Source organism: Rhinatrema bivittatum, chromosome 3 (assembly GCF_901001135.1).
Source record: "Rhinatrema bivittatum chromosome 3, aRhiBiv1.1, whole genome shotgun sequence".
Taxonomy (NCBI): Eukaryota; Metazoa; Chordata; class Amphibia; order Gymnophiona; family Rhinatrematidae; genus Rhinatrema; species Rhinatrema bivittatum.
In genome coordinates this window covers 375,434,856-375,449,590 of record NC_042617.1, presented here as the reverse complement: position 1 = coordinate 375,449,590, position 14,735 = coordinate 375,434,856, and the positions used below count along the sequence as shown (strand labels likewise).

The 14,735-nt window shown below is 45.1% G+C and overlaps 1 protein-coding gene across 1 annotated transcript in view; it reads left to right on the top strand.

Moving 5' to 3' along the window:
* LOC115088599 (dynein gamma chain, flagellar outer arm-like) overlaps positions 1 to 14,735 on the top strand; it is a 535,861-nt gene that overhangs the window by 418,763 nt on the left and 102,363 nt on the right. The window contains exons 84-85 of the mRNA XM_029596857.1: positions 2,113 to 2,238; positions 2,675 to 2,783. Coding sequence (XP_029452717.1) covers positions 2,113 to 2,238; positions 2,675 to 2,783 — 235 coding nt within the window. The remainder of the gene's footprint in view (positions 1 to 2,112; positions 2,239 to 2,674; positions 2,784 to 14,735) is intronic.

Here is a 14,735-nt window from a genome sequence, read left to right as displayed (position 1 = left end):
GGTGCCTCCCTCAATGTGGAGAGCTTCTATCTCAGGGTCCGATTCTTCATGAAGATCCGGATCACTTTTATCTTATGGCTTGGCCCTTGTGGTGGCTTATTTGGTTTGGAGAGGTTGTGAATACTCTTCTGATGGCCAGAAAGGTGACTAACTCATTGACATATGTTCCAGTCTGGAAGAGTTTTGCACAATGGTGTGCTGAAAATTTGTTTCATCCCATGAGAGGTTCAAACCTGGAAGTTCTGGATTTTGCAGGATGGTTTATCCAATGGCTTAACTGTTCATACCTTGAAGGTTTAGGGGGAGCTATCACATGGTTTGGATGATAGATAGAAGAGAATCTCCTGTCTTCTTATCCAGTTGTCTCACATTTCTTGAGAAGAATGAGGCATATTAGTCCTCCAATAAGAATCTCTGTCCCTTCTGGAACCTCTTTTTTAGTTTTGGCCTTTTTGGGCATGGCTGCAGTTTGAGCCTCATATAGGAAAATTCTGTCAGGCTGCTCACCTTGAAGTCTGCAACTAGTCTGGTAGCAACCAGAGGGATTTTGGAATTATAAGCTAGTCTTGCGGTGAGCCTTTTTTGGAGATTTCTTAGGATATGATCAGGGTGAGAGTGATATCTTCTTCCTCCCAAAGGTGGTTTCCTCCTTTCATTGGAATCAGGCTGTTTGCTTACCCTCATTCGGTAGGAGTACTGATTAGGAACACTATGGATTCTTGCATCATTTGGATGTGAGCAAAGTGCTTCTGCGATATCTTTCCTTGAGTCAGACAGTCCATAACCCTCCCTTACTGCAGTGCAAGAAGAAAGGTTACACTTGAAGAAGCTATACATTCAGGCACGACTATTATGAGACCACTGATGTCCTTCTTATTGTGCTTCCCATTTCTGTTTGGGTTTTTGGTTTTGGAAGCCCTGTAGCTAAATAAATGAAATAATAATAATAATGGAGAGTAAAGGAAGATGAGATATTATATTGTCCACGGTTAGCTTGTTACAGGTAATACTGGCAGGCTGAGGTCAGCAAGGATGCGTATAAGGGTGACGTCAATGAATTTGTTTGCCTTTGTCTCCATCTGCTGATTGGGAAGCATAACATATTCGTCTGGATTGGTCTGACTGGACTCAAGGAAAGCAAATTATCAAGTAAGTCCTAATTTCTCCTTTATGCTGGGTGAAAGAGTCTGATTGCAAATCTCTCTCCTAAAGTGTGTCAGAAATTAGATGCAGCTTCTGTAGCGTACTGACTTTTAGCCACAGGAAAAAGAGGACTTCTGGGATTGTGTATAGGCTGGGGGAGGAAAACAGGACATGGACATTCACATAACCAGCAGGTGCAATGCATGTGGATGTTTTTAGCTTTTCCTACTTTGTTCTTGCTAACGTTCAAAGCGAACGCAGGTAGTTTCTCTATTATAAAACTGGCTTGAAGTACACACATTAAAAGCAGCTGTTTAGTTTTGGTCTGGTGGTTAGAGCAATGGGCTGTAAACCAAGGAAGCCAGCGTTCAAATCCCATCTTTCACACAGACATCCCCTGTGACTTTCTGCAAGTCACTGTCTCCTGTTACCTCAGTTATCTACATAAATTGTAATCTCTTTGGGGATGGGGGACAGATAATTATTGTACCTGAATTCTAAAAATACTGTAAGCCACTTTGAGTATCCCTTGGCATGTGTTTTGAAAATTGCCCCCCAAAAATTACATTTTATTTTCATACACATGGAACTCCAGTGTGCATGCTGTTCTATGTGACTTGTGACCTCATTCTGTAATAAAAGGGATATCCCAAAGCATCTCTCCTGTGTGCTCTTCCAACATTGCATTTCTAAATGTTTATAGCAATGCCAGCCCATCAAAAACAACACCAAGCCAGAAAAAAAGCAAGGCAGTGGACATTCTTTTAGCACAAATAAATGTAATTCCGCACAGTCTAGAAATTCAACAGAGTCGGCTTTACCATGCGACTGTCTTGCAGTGCCCGGAGAAAACAAAGCTGCCTGTAATGGCAATCAGTCATACAGCTCACCGTGGGGATATTGTTCATGTCCAGGGCATACTTTTAGATAACATTTCATTCTTTCGATGAATGTGTTTCTTCCTTTCAGTTTGAGAACCCAAGAACAAGACTGGAAAAGAACGGTGGAGGAGAGCAGTCTCCCCGAGCTCCTTACAAATTGTCTCATGGCTGCTGCCTTTCTCACCTATTGCTCAGCTCTCAGTGTTGACGCCAGGTAACTTTTGACCTGTTTTCTTGCCATCCAGACCTGCATACATTTTGTGGGTTGATCCTCGTAGTTAAATATCAACTGGCTCATTTCTTTCAGGACTAGGTAGGGCCAGTCCTGGTTTTCATCTCTCTTTCTGTCCCACATCCCAGCCCTCCTCATTCTCTCCCATGATCATGCAGCTTCCTGTAGGATTTATACAGGAAACTTGATCCAGGGCCCACATTCTCTGCTTTGCAGACTGTCAAATCAAGGACTTCTGGACTAAAGGCTTTCTCCACGTGGCAGAAACTCTCTCTGCCGGTGGGGTTTCCAGCTTATCTGAACATGCCAAAACCTCTTATCTCTGGTGCACACCTCCATACAGCCTGAAGTCCCAATACTGTTTTGTCTACTACACTTAAATAACGGGTAACTGTAATCTAGACATTTTCATCCCTAGGAATTGCATGATGGCCTTTCTCTTTAAAGTCTGTGAGAGCTGCAGCCTGCCCATTCCCACCAGAGTCCTGCTCAAAGACGTCACTCTCGCCCAGTTTCTGCATACTCCAGTACGTATCTAGCAATTGCCGCTCTGTTATTGTACTGTCCTCATCTCTGCTAATGGCTACAGTCCACTCTCAGAAGGTCCACTTAATTAGAGGATTCAGATGGGAATCTTAATCAGAGTCAATTTAAAAGTGGAGTGGAGAAATAGCCTAGTGCAATGATTACCATATCTGTTCTGAGAGTCCCCCAGTCAGTCGGGTTTTCAGGATATTTGCAATGAATATGCATGAGGTAAATTTGCATGCACTGCCTCCGCTGCCTGCAAACCTATCTCATGCATAATCAGCGCAAATATCCTGAAAGCCTGGCTGGATATGGGGTTACCAGGGGCAGGCTTAGGAACCAATGGTCCAATTGTTAGGGCAGCAGGTTGAGATCCAGAGAGACCAGGATTCATATTCTACCTCTGAGAAAAAAATATCAGCCAAATGTAAATAAAATGAATTTTAGTAAGAAAAGAAATATAAAGGTGTTTCCATGCTACCAGCCTGTTCAATAGATGCTTAAGAATGTAAGATAAAGATCAAAATCATAGAGCAGATAGAAAGACATGGTTTAATGGAAGACAGTCAACATGGATTTACTCAAGGGAAGTCTTGCCTCACAAATCTGCTTCACTTTTTTTAAAGGGGTTAATAAACATGTGGATAAAGGTGAACCGGTAGATGTAGTGTATTTGGATTTTCAGAAGGCATTTAACAAAGTCCCTCATGAGAGGCTTCTAAGAAAATTAAAAAGTCATGGGATAGGAGGCGATGTCCTTTCGTGGATTACAAACTGGTTAAAAGACAGGAAACAGAGGGTAGGATTAAATGGTCAATTTTCTCAGTGGAAAAGGGTAAACAGTGGAGTGCCTCAGGAATCTGTACTTGGACCGGTGCTTTTCAATATATTTATAAATGATCTGGAAAGGAATATGACGAGTGAGGTTATCAAATTTGCGGATGATACAAAATTATTCAAAGTAGTTAAATCACAAGCGGATTGTGATATATTACAGGAGGACCTTGCAAGACTGGAAGATTGGGCATCCAAATGGCAGATGAAATTTAATGTGGACAAGTGCTAGGTGTTGCATATAGGGAAAAATAATCCTTGCTGTAGATACACGATATTAGGTTCCATATTAGGAGCTACAACCCAGGAAAAAGATCTAGGCATCATAATGGATAATACTTTGAAATCATCAGCTCAGTGTGCTGCAGCAGTCAAAAAAGCAAACAATGTTAGGAATTATTAGGAAGGGAATGGCTAATAAAATGGAAAATGTCATATTGCCTTTGTATCACTCCATGGTGAGACCGCACCTTGAATACTGTGTACAATTCTGGTCGCCGCATCTCAGAAAAGATATAGTTGTGATGGAGAAGGTACAGAGAAGGGCTACCAAAATGATAAAGGGGATGGAACAGCTCCCCTTTGAGGAAAAGCTAAGGAGGTTGGGGCTGTTCAGCTTGGAGAAGAGATGGGTGAGGGGGGGGGGGGGATATGGTAGAGGTCTTTAAAATCATGAGAGGTCTTGAACAGGTAGATGTGAATCGGTTATTTACTCTTTCAGATAATAGAAAGACTAGGGGGCATTCCATGAAGTTAGCAAGTGGCACATTTAAAATAATTGGAGAAAATTCTTTTTCACTCATTGCACAATTAAGCTCTGGAATTTGTTGCCAGAGGATGTGGTTAGTGCAGTTAGTGTAACTGGGTTTAAAAAAGGTTTGGATAAGTTCTTGGAGGAGAAGTCCATAAACTTCTATTAATCAAGTTGACTTAGGGAATGGCCTCTGCTATTACTGGCATCTGTAGCATGGGATCATCTTTGTGTTTGGGTAATGAGAATAGCCTGGATTAAATAATGAAACAGCTCAGCACAAGTAGAAGAATGTATGTTGTCTATATGAGAAAGGCAACCTTGAGTGAGAAACAGAAACAGTTTGTTTAGAGATTTGCCAGAGTCTCAAGGCCTGACTACTGAGCGGGGAAGAAGGGAGTATACCAGATATTGTACCAGATATTGCACCTGATGTTCTTAGTTTTAGTAAAAGTTCCAGTAACTTTCCACTCCAAATAAGGAGCAGTTCCGAGAGAGAAAAAAAAGTAAAACATTGTCAGCAATGCTTGTATATAAGAAAGTAATATACTGCTTAGAGACTGGGTAGATTTGAAAGCCTGCCACTGTTAGGCGGCTTTTGCTACCCCCAAGAAACCGTTCTATTCTTTCTTGCATTCTGTACTTGTCTTTATCTTCATCCTTTTCTTAATAAAGATAATTCATTAAGATAAAAGGCTGTTAGTTATTCTTGAGAACCAGACTTCTGCCCAAGAAGTATAGGCTTCAGGCTGTGAACTCCCTGAGTGCCTGCAGCCTCAGGTAATGATTCTTTAAACATCCTGAGTGACACAGCCCTCAGGTTATGAACAGTACCTGCCAGGTTCTGGTGGCCTGGTTTGGCCTCTGTTGGAAAGAGGATGCTGGGATTGATGGACCCTTGGTCTGACCCATCATGGCAATTCTTAAGTGCCATGCTAGGTCAGATCAAGGTCCATCAAGCCCAGTGTCCTGTCTCTGACAATGGCCAGTCTGGGTCGCAAGTACCCGGCAGATCCACAATAGTTGATCTATTTTTTATATCTCACTCCCATGGATAAGCGCTGGGTTTCTCAACATCTTTTTTATGTTTAAAAGTAGGCGCATAAATTAACCCCGCATAAGGTATACCCTCTGGAGAGCAGGCATAGCTTTGCACACATTATTTTGTGTGCATGCCAGGCCTATTACCCAAGCATTTCAAAGCACACATTCCACTTTAAAAATGTGGAGTCAAGTTCTGCACGAAAAAGGGACATGCAGAGTTTACCCCATTATGCTCAGTTATAAAATTGCCCTCGTTAAGGCCAAATTATGATATTGGGAACTGGTCTCTGCAAAAATGTGCCTGAGAGAAAGATATCTGTTGTACATGCATGTGCTCTGTGTGCTTTGCAACAATTAAGTTTCATTCACAAACTCTTCACTCTCTTGCTGTTTGAGATATAGATCATGTTTTAAAGTTTTGGTACAACTGAGCAATATTTTAAATTAGCGCCATTTGACTCACTGAAATTCAGAGCTTTGTGACAAGGGTGACTTTTTGACACATTCCCTTTTGTTTCCCCTGGGGAGTTGGTGTTCTTAATGTGGGTGCAGTGAGTGCAAAAGAAATATTCTGGAGTCACTTCACTAGTGTCCCAAATAAAAGTCTTTACTGTTAACAATGATGATGAATAGCGTAAAAACTCAAACTGCAGCACCACAGAATTCTCTTCTCAGTTTGTTACAATCTCTCTCCTCTATCTGTGCAGGACTCACTTGTGTCAGGACAAGGGAATACATCCACTCTCTTGGATCATGTGAAGTGGAGCGATGTTGCTTTCTTTTACTCACAGTTAGCAGATCTTCTGGATCTTCTTTATTTCACAGTCTCTTTAGGTTTCTCTCTCTGGATCCCTGATGGGAAGGATCCTCTTTAAAGCAAGCAGTTCTCTTGCTTCTGCAGGAAGGAAGGGGCAACCAAACTTCCTACTGGATCTTCTAACAAAATACTCTTGTCCCCAGAAAACTGAATTTAACACAGGAGACCTCCTCACAGCGGGTCACCACCCTTTCAGGGGTAGGTCTTCCCTGTCCCTGAGCGTCCCACCCACAGGTTTCCCCACTCCCTATGTGCAAGAAAGGCCAGGTATGCAGTGAGGCTCCTTCAATTAAAATCTCAAAAATCCCTGAAGATAGACCCAGAGGGAGAATCTTCACCAGCCAGGTTGTGGACTGGAGAAAGAACCCCTCCCAACCCTGGTCGGGTATCCACAGGCTGGGCTAGCTTTCTTTCACTGACTGGACCTGCAAAAACCACCAAAGACAAACTTGTCTCTAGCTCAGACCTCTTTGCAAACCTAAAGGAAGTGCCTCCCGAACTCACTGTGGAGAGCTCCTAAAGAGACTCTCAGGGAGTCGGCCATGCCAAACCCCTCAAAGGGAGGGGTTGCATTTGAATGGAACCTCCCTCTAACCTATTCTCTTGCTAGCTAAAACAAGGGATCACCCAGGTCGTACTGGTAACCTGGAAAGGTGCCCAGGTTACATATTATTACTAGTTTAATAGTTTAATCCAAAGTAATTACCATGACTCTCAGTACAGGCATCCAAACATTCAAAGTCCCACTCCACTGAAATGGGCCTGCCTAAGGCTGATCCTGGTGAAACACCTAGCAACAAACACAGATTTAAAATGCTGGTGCCCATAAGCAGGAATGTAGAGCAAGAGGAGGGGCTGGTAGAGTACCACGGCATCATCTCTTTGAAGTAGCACCAGCACGCAGCCCTAAAGTAAGCAGGAGCAGAATCTTCTTTGGCCCGGCTATTTCGCATCTTCAAAAGCTTCTACCCTAGACATTTGCCTATTGTTTCCAATCTCTAAATCCTGGCCTGAAGCAGGCAAGCTCCATGAGAACTCATTTTATGAAATGTCTTATGAATCTTAGTATATGTAGTTATTTTTTATTATCTGTGCTTATTTATTTATAACCCACCCTGATAAGATAGGCAGGAAATCAATTTGAAGAAATGAATAAATAAATAAGGGCACAGTTTTATGCTCATATCCAGATGGAACCTATGGGAAATGAAAACACTTAACTGAACACCGGAAGAGGCGTTCATAGAAGCTCTGTCAGTGGATCTCCCTCAGATGGGACACTCAGAATGATTAGCCAGTGCTGCAGCACGCTCGCTGGAACCCAACTGACTAGAGGCTCTGATTCCAGTTCAAGTGGCATGCACACGGGTTCTCACCATTGTATTTGGTTAGTTAATGCCATTCAGTGTTTCAGGAGAGCCCAGATACTGAAACAGAAACTCATAATACTGCTACAGACTACCACTACAGATGTGTGCATCTGTGTCTGTGTGCAGAGGCAGTTTTAAACCCATGGAGGGCAGGAGCTAAGGAGTGGGCTCAACCAGTGGCAGGTGCCCCAAAGTTCTGCCTCAGGGATTTCACTCAGCTTTCCTAAAGGGGGTCCATTATGATTCCTGGGGCCCTGCTCCATTGCCCTATCTCCCTCCCTCTGCTAAATTTACGAGTGTTAATTTCCTGCTAGGCACAGATGTTTCTGTGTGTGAGCAGTTGAAAAATGACACAGATGGACGTGATCAGACAGCCGAGACATTTCACAGTCTACATTCTGCAAAGATGGCCAAAAATGGAATGAGTGGTGATAAATTTTACTCTCCATAATCCCGAATAAGGTCCCAGGACCCACAACTCAAACATAGTCTCATTACATTATATGTTGCAGTTGGACACTGCTGGCGAGATAGTGGACCCTTGGGCTGGCCTACCTAGGCCAGACCTACCTAGGCCCTAGGTGACAGGGTAGGCCAGGAGGCGGAGCTGCAAGCAGGAAGTGTTCACCCGGGAACCAGGAACCCCCCGGGAGGAGCCCGTAGGGCACTGGGACCTTGGGACTTGGGACAGAGGCAGAACGTCCAGGGGTAGAGATAGGCTTAGACCGGGACGAGAGCAAACAGGAAGGATAGGAAGTCCGAGGTACCCGGGAAGCAGGGGACCGGCTGTACAGGGCTGAGGGCCGGCTGAAGGCAGGGCAGCGGGCGGCAGCGGAGTCTGTAGCAAACCGGAGGCTGAAGCAGGCTGTAGGCTGAAGCGGAGTCGGTAGCAAACCGGAGACTGAAGCAGGCTGTAGGCTGAAGCGGAGTAGGTAGCAAACCGGAGGCTGAAGCAGGCTGTAGGCTGAAGCGGAGTCGGTAGCAAACCGGAGACTGAAGCAGGCTGTAGGCTGAAGCGGAGTCGGTAGCAAACCGGAGGCTGAAGCGGAAGCAGGCCGGGGTCGGGGGCTGGCTGCAGGCTGAAGTGGAGTCAGAGGCAAACCGGAGTTAGAGGCAGGCAGCAGGCAGAAGCAGAGTCAGAGGCAAACCGGGGTCAGAGGCAGGCAGCAGGCTGAAGCGGAGTCGGAAGCAAACTGGAGTCAGAGGCAGGCAGCAGGCTGAAGCGGAGTCGGAAGCAAACCGGAGTCAGAAGCAGGAAACGTGGAGATCACCAGGAACGCAACTAAGAACAACTATGGAGTTGTGAACCTCGTTGCAAGGCGATGAGAGAGAGTTTGGACGCCGGTTATATCGGGGCTCGGGCGTGACGTCAGCAGGACTGGTGGGGCCAGGCTTCCGGGAGTTGAGCGCTCAAGACGGGCGTCCTTGCGCGCGCGAGAGACTGACGAGAAGCAGGCACGTAATGGCGGCTGCCACGTGGAGTGAGAGAAGCCCCCGGGGTCCAGAGCGGGTGGAATGCGGTGATTCCTGAAACGGAGGTAGGCGGGTTTGAGCCCTAAGCGGAGGGAAGCGGTAGAGACCGCAACATTATATCTTCCCAAGCTGTTATATTATCTGAGAGTCCATGGTTCCCTGAGCTGAGGGAAGAATAATCTTCAAGATCCTGTGCGTTGCTATTACTCAAATCCCACTGTACAGTTCCTGTATACACAGCGCCAGTGCTAACATTTTGTGCTTCCCCACCACCTGGTTCTGTTTTGTTTTTTTTTTAACACAAAATTTTGTTGTTTTCCCCCAATAACAAGCACACTACAGAAAATGTCAGTCTCACGCTCGGTCAAAGACCTCCTGTCGCCGCCATAAAAAAGCTAAACCATGCTGCTCTAAATTCCTGCATAGAAACTACATGCTAGCAGAATACCTCACCCCGCTCACACACGAAGAAAACAGACAGACCCTCACCAAATACAGAATAAAAGAGTCTATAAGTTATACATAGATATGTGATGACAGAAACTGAACTGGAAGCTGCAACAAGTCAGATTCTGTATGCAACGGAAAGCAACGGAAAAACAGAAACATCATTAGTCCTCTAGAATGAAACAAAATCAGGAAATATAAGTCAGTCATAAGAAACCATACTAATAAAAAGAATATTGCCAAACAGATGACAAATAGAATAGCATCCAATAATTAAGAACTCATATAAAAAGTTTTAAACATTTCCAAACAGTAATAAAATATTTCAAAAGAGCAGACACATCAAAGGAAGGAAAAATCCCCCGCTTCTCATTCCTAAAAACGGCTGTCGCCCTGAGAATCTATGTGGGGGCTCGTCACAGTGAGCTCGGGAGGCACTTTCCTTTTAGGTTCAGAAAGCGCAGAGGTGTAGAGAAGTTTAACTTTTGTTATATTTTTTCCAGGTCTGGTCAGTTAAAGCAGGCTAGCCCAGCCTGTGGGTCCTGGCCAGGGTCGGAGGGATATCTTTTTCCAGGCCACAACCTGGCTGGTTAAGGTTCCCTCTGGGTCTAATTTCAGGGATTTTGAGATTTATATTGAGGAGCCTCACTGGACACCTGGGCCTGTTTTGCCCACAGGGATTGGGGAACCCTGTGGGTGTGCCACCCAGGGAGAGGGAAGCTACGCCTCTGAACTGGCTGTGAGGAGGGGACTTCGCTGTTTAGATTCTGTTCCTTTTGGGGAAAGAACATTTTTTTTGTTAGAAGATCCAGGAGGAAGTTTGACTGCTCCTTCCTTCCTGTTTCAAACAAGAAATCTTGTTTCCAAGAAAATCCTTATCATCAAGGATCCTGAGAGAGTACTAAAGAGTACTAAAATAAAAGAAGATCCAGAAGATCTCCTAACCGTGAGTAAAGGAAAACGACATTATTGGGGGACACCCATCTGGTGATCACCACACTGAGGAGAGAAAGAGAATTTGCTCTCTGTGGTATAGATTCTGTAACATTTTTACTGGTTTGGAAGCGTTTTTGCCCAGCCTAAAAGACATTTCTCATCTGGGAGCTTCACTTCATCTTAACCCAAGAGAATGGTTGGTTTCCTTTGTCCTGAATCAAGAGAGTCCTGCACAGATAAAGGAGACAGACTATAATGACTGGAGAAGTCTGTGGTGCTGCAGTTTAAGTTTTGTGCTATTCATCATCAGCATTAACAGTAAAAACTTGGACACTACGAAAGTGACTCCAGAGTACTTATTTTGCACTCACTGCACATACATAGGGGACAATCATCTTTCCCAGAGGAAACTACACACATCAGGGAATGTGTAAAGAAGTCACCCCTGTCACATCAAGCCCCTAGAAGTTTACCTTCACCCCCATCTCTAGGGGATCCGGCCTTGGGGGAAAGAGCTAGCCAGTGAGAGGTTCCATCCCTGAACAGCAATAAATACATGTTTGTACCCACCCGTGCAGGACAGTTACACCAGGTTAGGGTTACACACAACTACCTGGGATGTTTTCATTTATTTTTATACCAACCCTCCTAACTCAGACCAGCTTCAGTCCTTAACCAGAGGTCACAAACTGCAATTCCCTCAAGTACTCAGCTAGCATAGAATTTAAATCTGGCCTCTATGTGTTGCCGTTGAGTGATGGCTGAGACTCCCTCCCTTCCTCCCTCCAGAGGTGGTGAATTTTGCCTCCTCAGCACCCACAGTTATTGCAAATCTGGAGAACAGAAGCCCAGTCCAGGAGTTGAACCTAGGCCTCCCACCATCACTGAGTTACTGGTCTGTTCCTTAAAAATATGGGACAGATATTCAGAAAAAGCTGAGCTCCTAAATTTAGGCCTCTAACCCCCTCATTTATCAAAATGTGCTAAGGCGTTTTTGCATGTGAAAATATCTTTAATGCATGCAATAGCTCCATATTGTATGGTGTGATGCAAATGTGAAAAACAGGAGGAGTTAGGGCAGCATTAAGCCATGTGATAGCTTACAGTAAGGTTTTATTGCATTGTCTCCTGAAAGGCCTGTTTTAGTGGATTTGAAGCTCCTGGATAGGAGAGAGAGAGAGAGAGAGAGAAGCCATAATGTCTTCTCCCTAGATAGGTATTTGTATCCCTATGGTAGGCCCACCTAGTAACTCGAGGTGAGGTTTAGGTATTAGCTTGATGGACTCTCTACCTGGGTAACATCAAGCTAGGTGGAGAGAACATTGCCCAAATCTCATCTTTGGGTGAGTTTCCTCACTCTGAAGGCCATCAAATCTTCACAAGAGATCACTGTTCTGTTCGTCCATCTCACGTTGAATGTCAAAGTGACCCCTAACCCCCTACACTAATACCTATATCTCACCTCGAGTTACTAGGTGGGCCTACCATAGGGATACAAATACCTATCTAGGGAGAAAACATTATGGCCAGTCTCTCTCTCTCTCTCTCTCTCTCTCTCTTCACATAGGTAATTAGTACAAATTGTGATAAACTGTATATTAGCATAAAACACACCCCTTTTGTTATTGCACTTTGATAAATCCGTACCTAAATTAGGCATCACCTTTCAGCTGAATTTAGATCCCTAAGTTTTCATCTGAAAAATCAAAAAAATTTAGGAGTCTAAAAGTTAGGGACCTAAATTTAGGCCTGCTATTTATTTACCTAGATTTAGGGTCCCAAAATCAGTGCTAAGCTCCTAATTTTTTCCCATCCTAACTCCATCCCCGTAGCCACCCACTTTTTAGACACCTACATTTAGGAGGCTAATGAAACTAGAAGCCGAAATTTAAGAACTCAATCCTAGTAAATTTTCAAAAAAGTTCAATTTAGGAGCCTAACTCCAAAAGCTAGGAGTCTAAACACTGAAAATTGGCCCATGCTTTTTAAGCGTGAGCTAAACCTTCCAATACTATTTAGCACTAGCTTCCAGAAACAAAATGACATATATGATTTATACTTCTCCTTCAAGAACTACTATTCTAAAATTTAAATTATTATATTATTATTATTTATTGCTTTTCTATACCGATGTTCATATGCACATCACACCGGTTTACTTGGAACAGTATAGGAACAAAAGTCTGGAATCAGAATGGAAAGGAAGTTACATCTTAAATTTTAACAGCTCAGGGAGTCTGCCCTTTCTCTTGGTGTGGGGCATATTGGTTTAGGAAAATATTCAAATTCCCTCAAAACCCAGGTGGTACAACTAGGATCTCCGAACGAGGCTAAGAAAGTTATTTAGTCAGAAGGGGAGAGAAAACACTTACAGTTCTGAGGAAAAATTGTTGAATTTTTGAATTTTCAAAACTTCCTGAAGATCTGGGACAAAGCCGCGCGCCCCTTTGGCGCGCGCGGCTTCGGCAGCGCGCCGCAGGGGGGGGGCCGGTTTTAGCCCTACCGGTCCCTCCCCTCGATGACGTCAATGGCGCGCCCAAGCTCACAGGGAGCTGGCAGTCCGGCGAAAGCTCCGTCGGGCAGGAAATTCAGCTGCAGGTAATTGCACGGGCCGGGATTTCTCCTCACCCTTCTGACTCTGTTCTCTCTGTCGCCCTTCTAAGCGCCGCAGGGGGGGCCGGTTTTAGCCCTACCGGTCCCTCCCCTCGATGACGTCAATGGCGCGCCCAAGCTCACAGGGAGCTGGCAGTCTGGCGAAAGCTCCGTCGGGCAGGAAATTCAGCTGCAGGTAATTGCACGGGCCGGGATTTCTCCTCACCCTTCTGACTCTGTTCTCTCTGTCGCCCGTCTAAGCGCCGCAGGGGGGGCCGGTTTTAGCCCTACCGGTCCCTCCCCTCGATGACGTCAATGGCGCGCCCAAGCTCACAGGGAGCTGGCAGTCCGGCGAAAGCTCCGTCGGGCAGGAAATTCAGCTGCAGGTAATTGCACGGGCCGGGATTTCTCCTCACCCTTCTGACTCTGTTCTCTCTGTCGCCCGTCTAAGCGCCGCAGGGGGGGCCGGTTTTAGCCCTACCGGTCCCTCCCCTCGATGACGTCAATGGCGCGCCCAAGCTCACAGGGAGCTGGCAGTCCGGCGAAAGCTCCGTCGGGCAGGAAATTCAGCTGCAGGTAATTGCACGGGCCGGGATTTCTCCTCACCCTTCTGACTCTGTTCTCTCTGTCGCCCGTCTAAGCGCCGCAGGGGGGGCCGGTTTTAGCCCTACCGGTCCCTCCCCTCGATGACGTCAATGGCGCGCCCAAGCTCACAGGGAGCTGGCAGTCCGGCGAAAGCTCCGCGGGCAGGAAATTCAGCTGCAGGTAATTGCACGGGCCGGGATTTCTCCTCACCCTTCTGACTCTGTTCTCTCTGTCGCCCCTGACTCTGTTCTCTCTGTCGCCCCTGTTCTCTCTGTCGCCCCTGTTCTCTCTGTCGCCCAGAGACCCCGACTGGTCTAAATTCTCCCTTATCTCAACCATTGATTGAAAACTTCCTCAAAACATTAAATGCGGTAACACCGGGAGGCAGTTCCGTTTTGGTGGTTGACCAGGAGCAGGTTCAATCACCTCAGGATCAAAATCAGATCTCATTGAGCCCCGGAGCCCCTATGACTCCAGATCCGCCTAACCTGACACACTACTCAAATCCAGAGACGACAGATCCTACCAAAGATGTGGTTCTGCCGTCTAACTTCGGGGAGGACTTGGGGTCTCCCCACTGGTTGAAGTAGGGAGGAGCAGTGGGGGGGATTTTTTACCCCAAAGTCCCTCAACATCAACACCGATTAGCGATAAAGGAGGGGCAGTTATTCCATCCATGAGAATGGATAACAGCCCGCAATCTGGCAAGGTTTTACCTAGGAAGGAAAGCTCTGAGGGGAAAGATTTACATGCGGTTACGTTAGAAAATATAATGGGGAGTACTAATGGATTTGAAAGCTTCAATGAACAACTTAGAAATCAAAATGTCTGAAGTACAAGCTCAAGGGAAAGTAATTGAAGATAGATTAAAGAAACATTCTGAGAGAATTGAAAATTCTGAAACAACATTAAAACAGATACAGCAAGTACAGATAGGATTAATAAAAGGTGAAACAGCTAATTCAAGAAGAATAGAACTAATAGAAAATAATCTCCTGTAAAATGTATTTCCCCTATGGAACAATTTAAAAGATTTTTGAAAGAAAATCTACAGTTTTCCCAGGAAAAAATTCCACCAATAGAAAAAATCTTTTTTATTGAA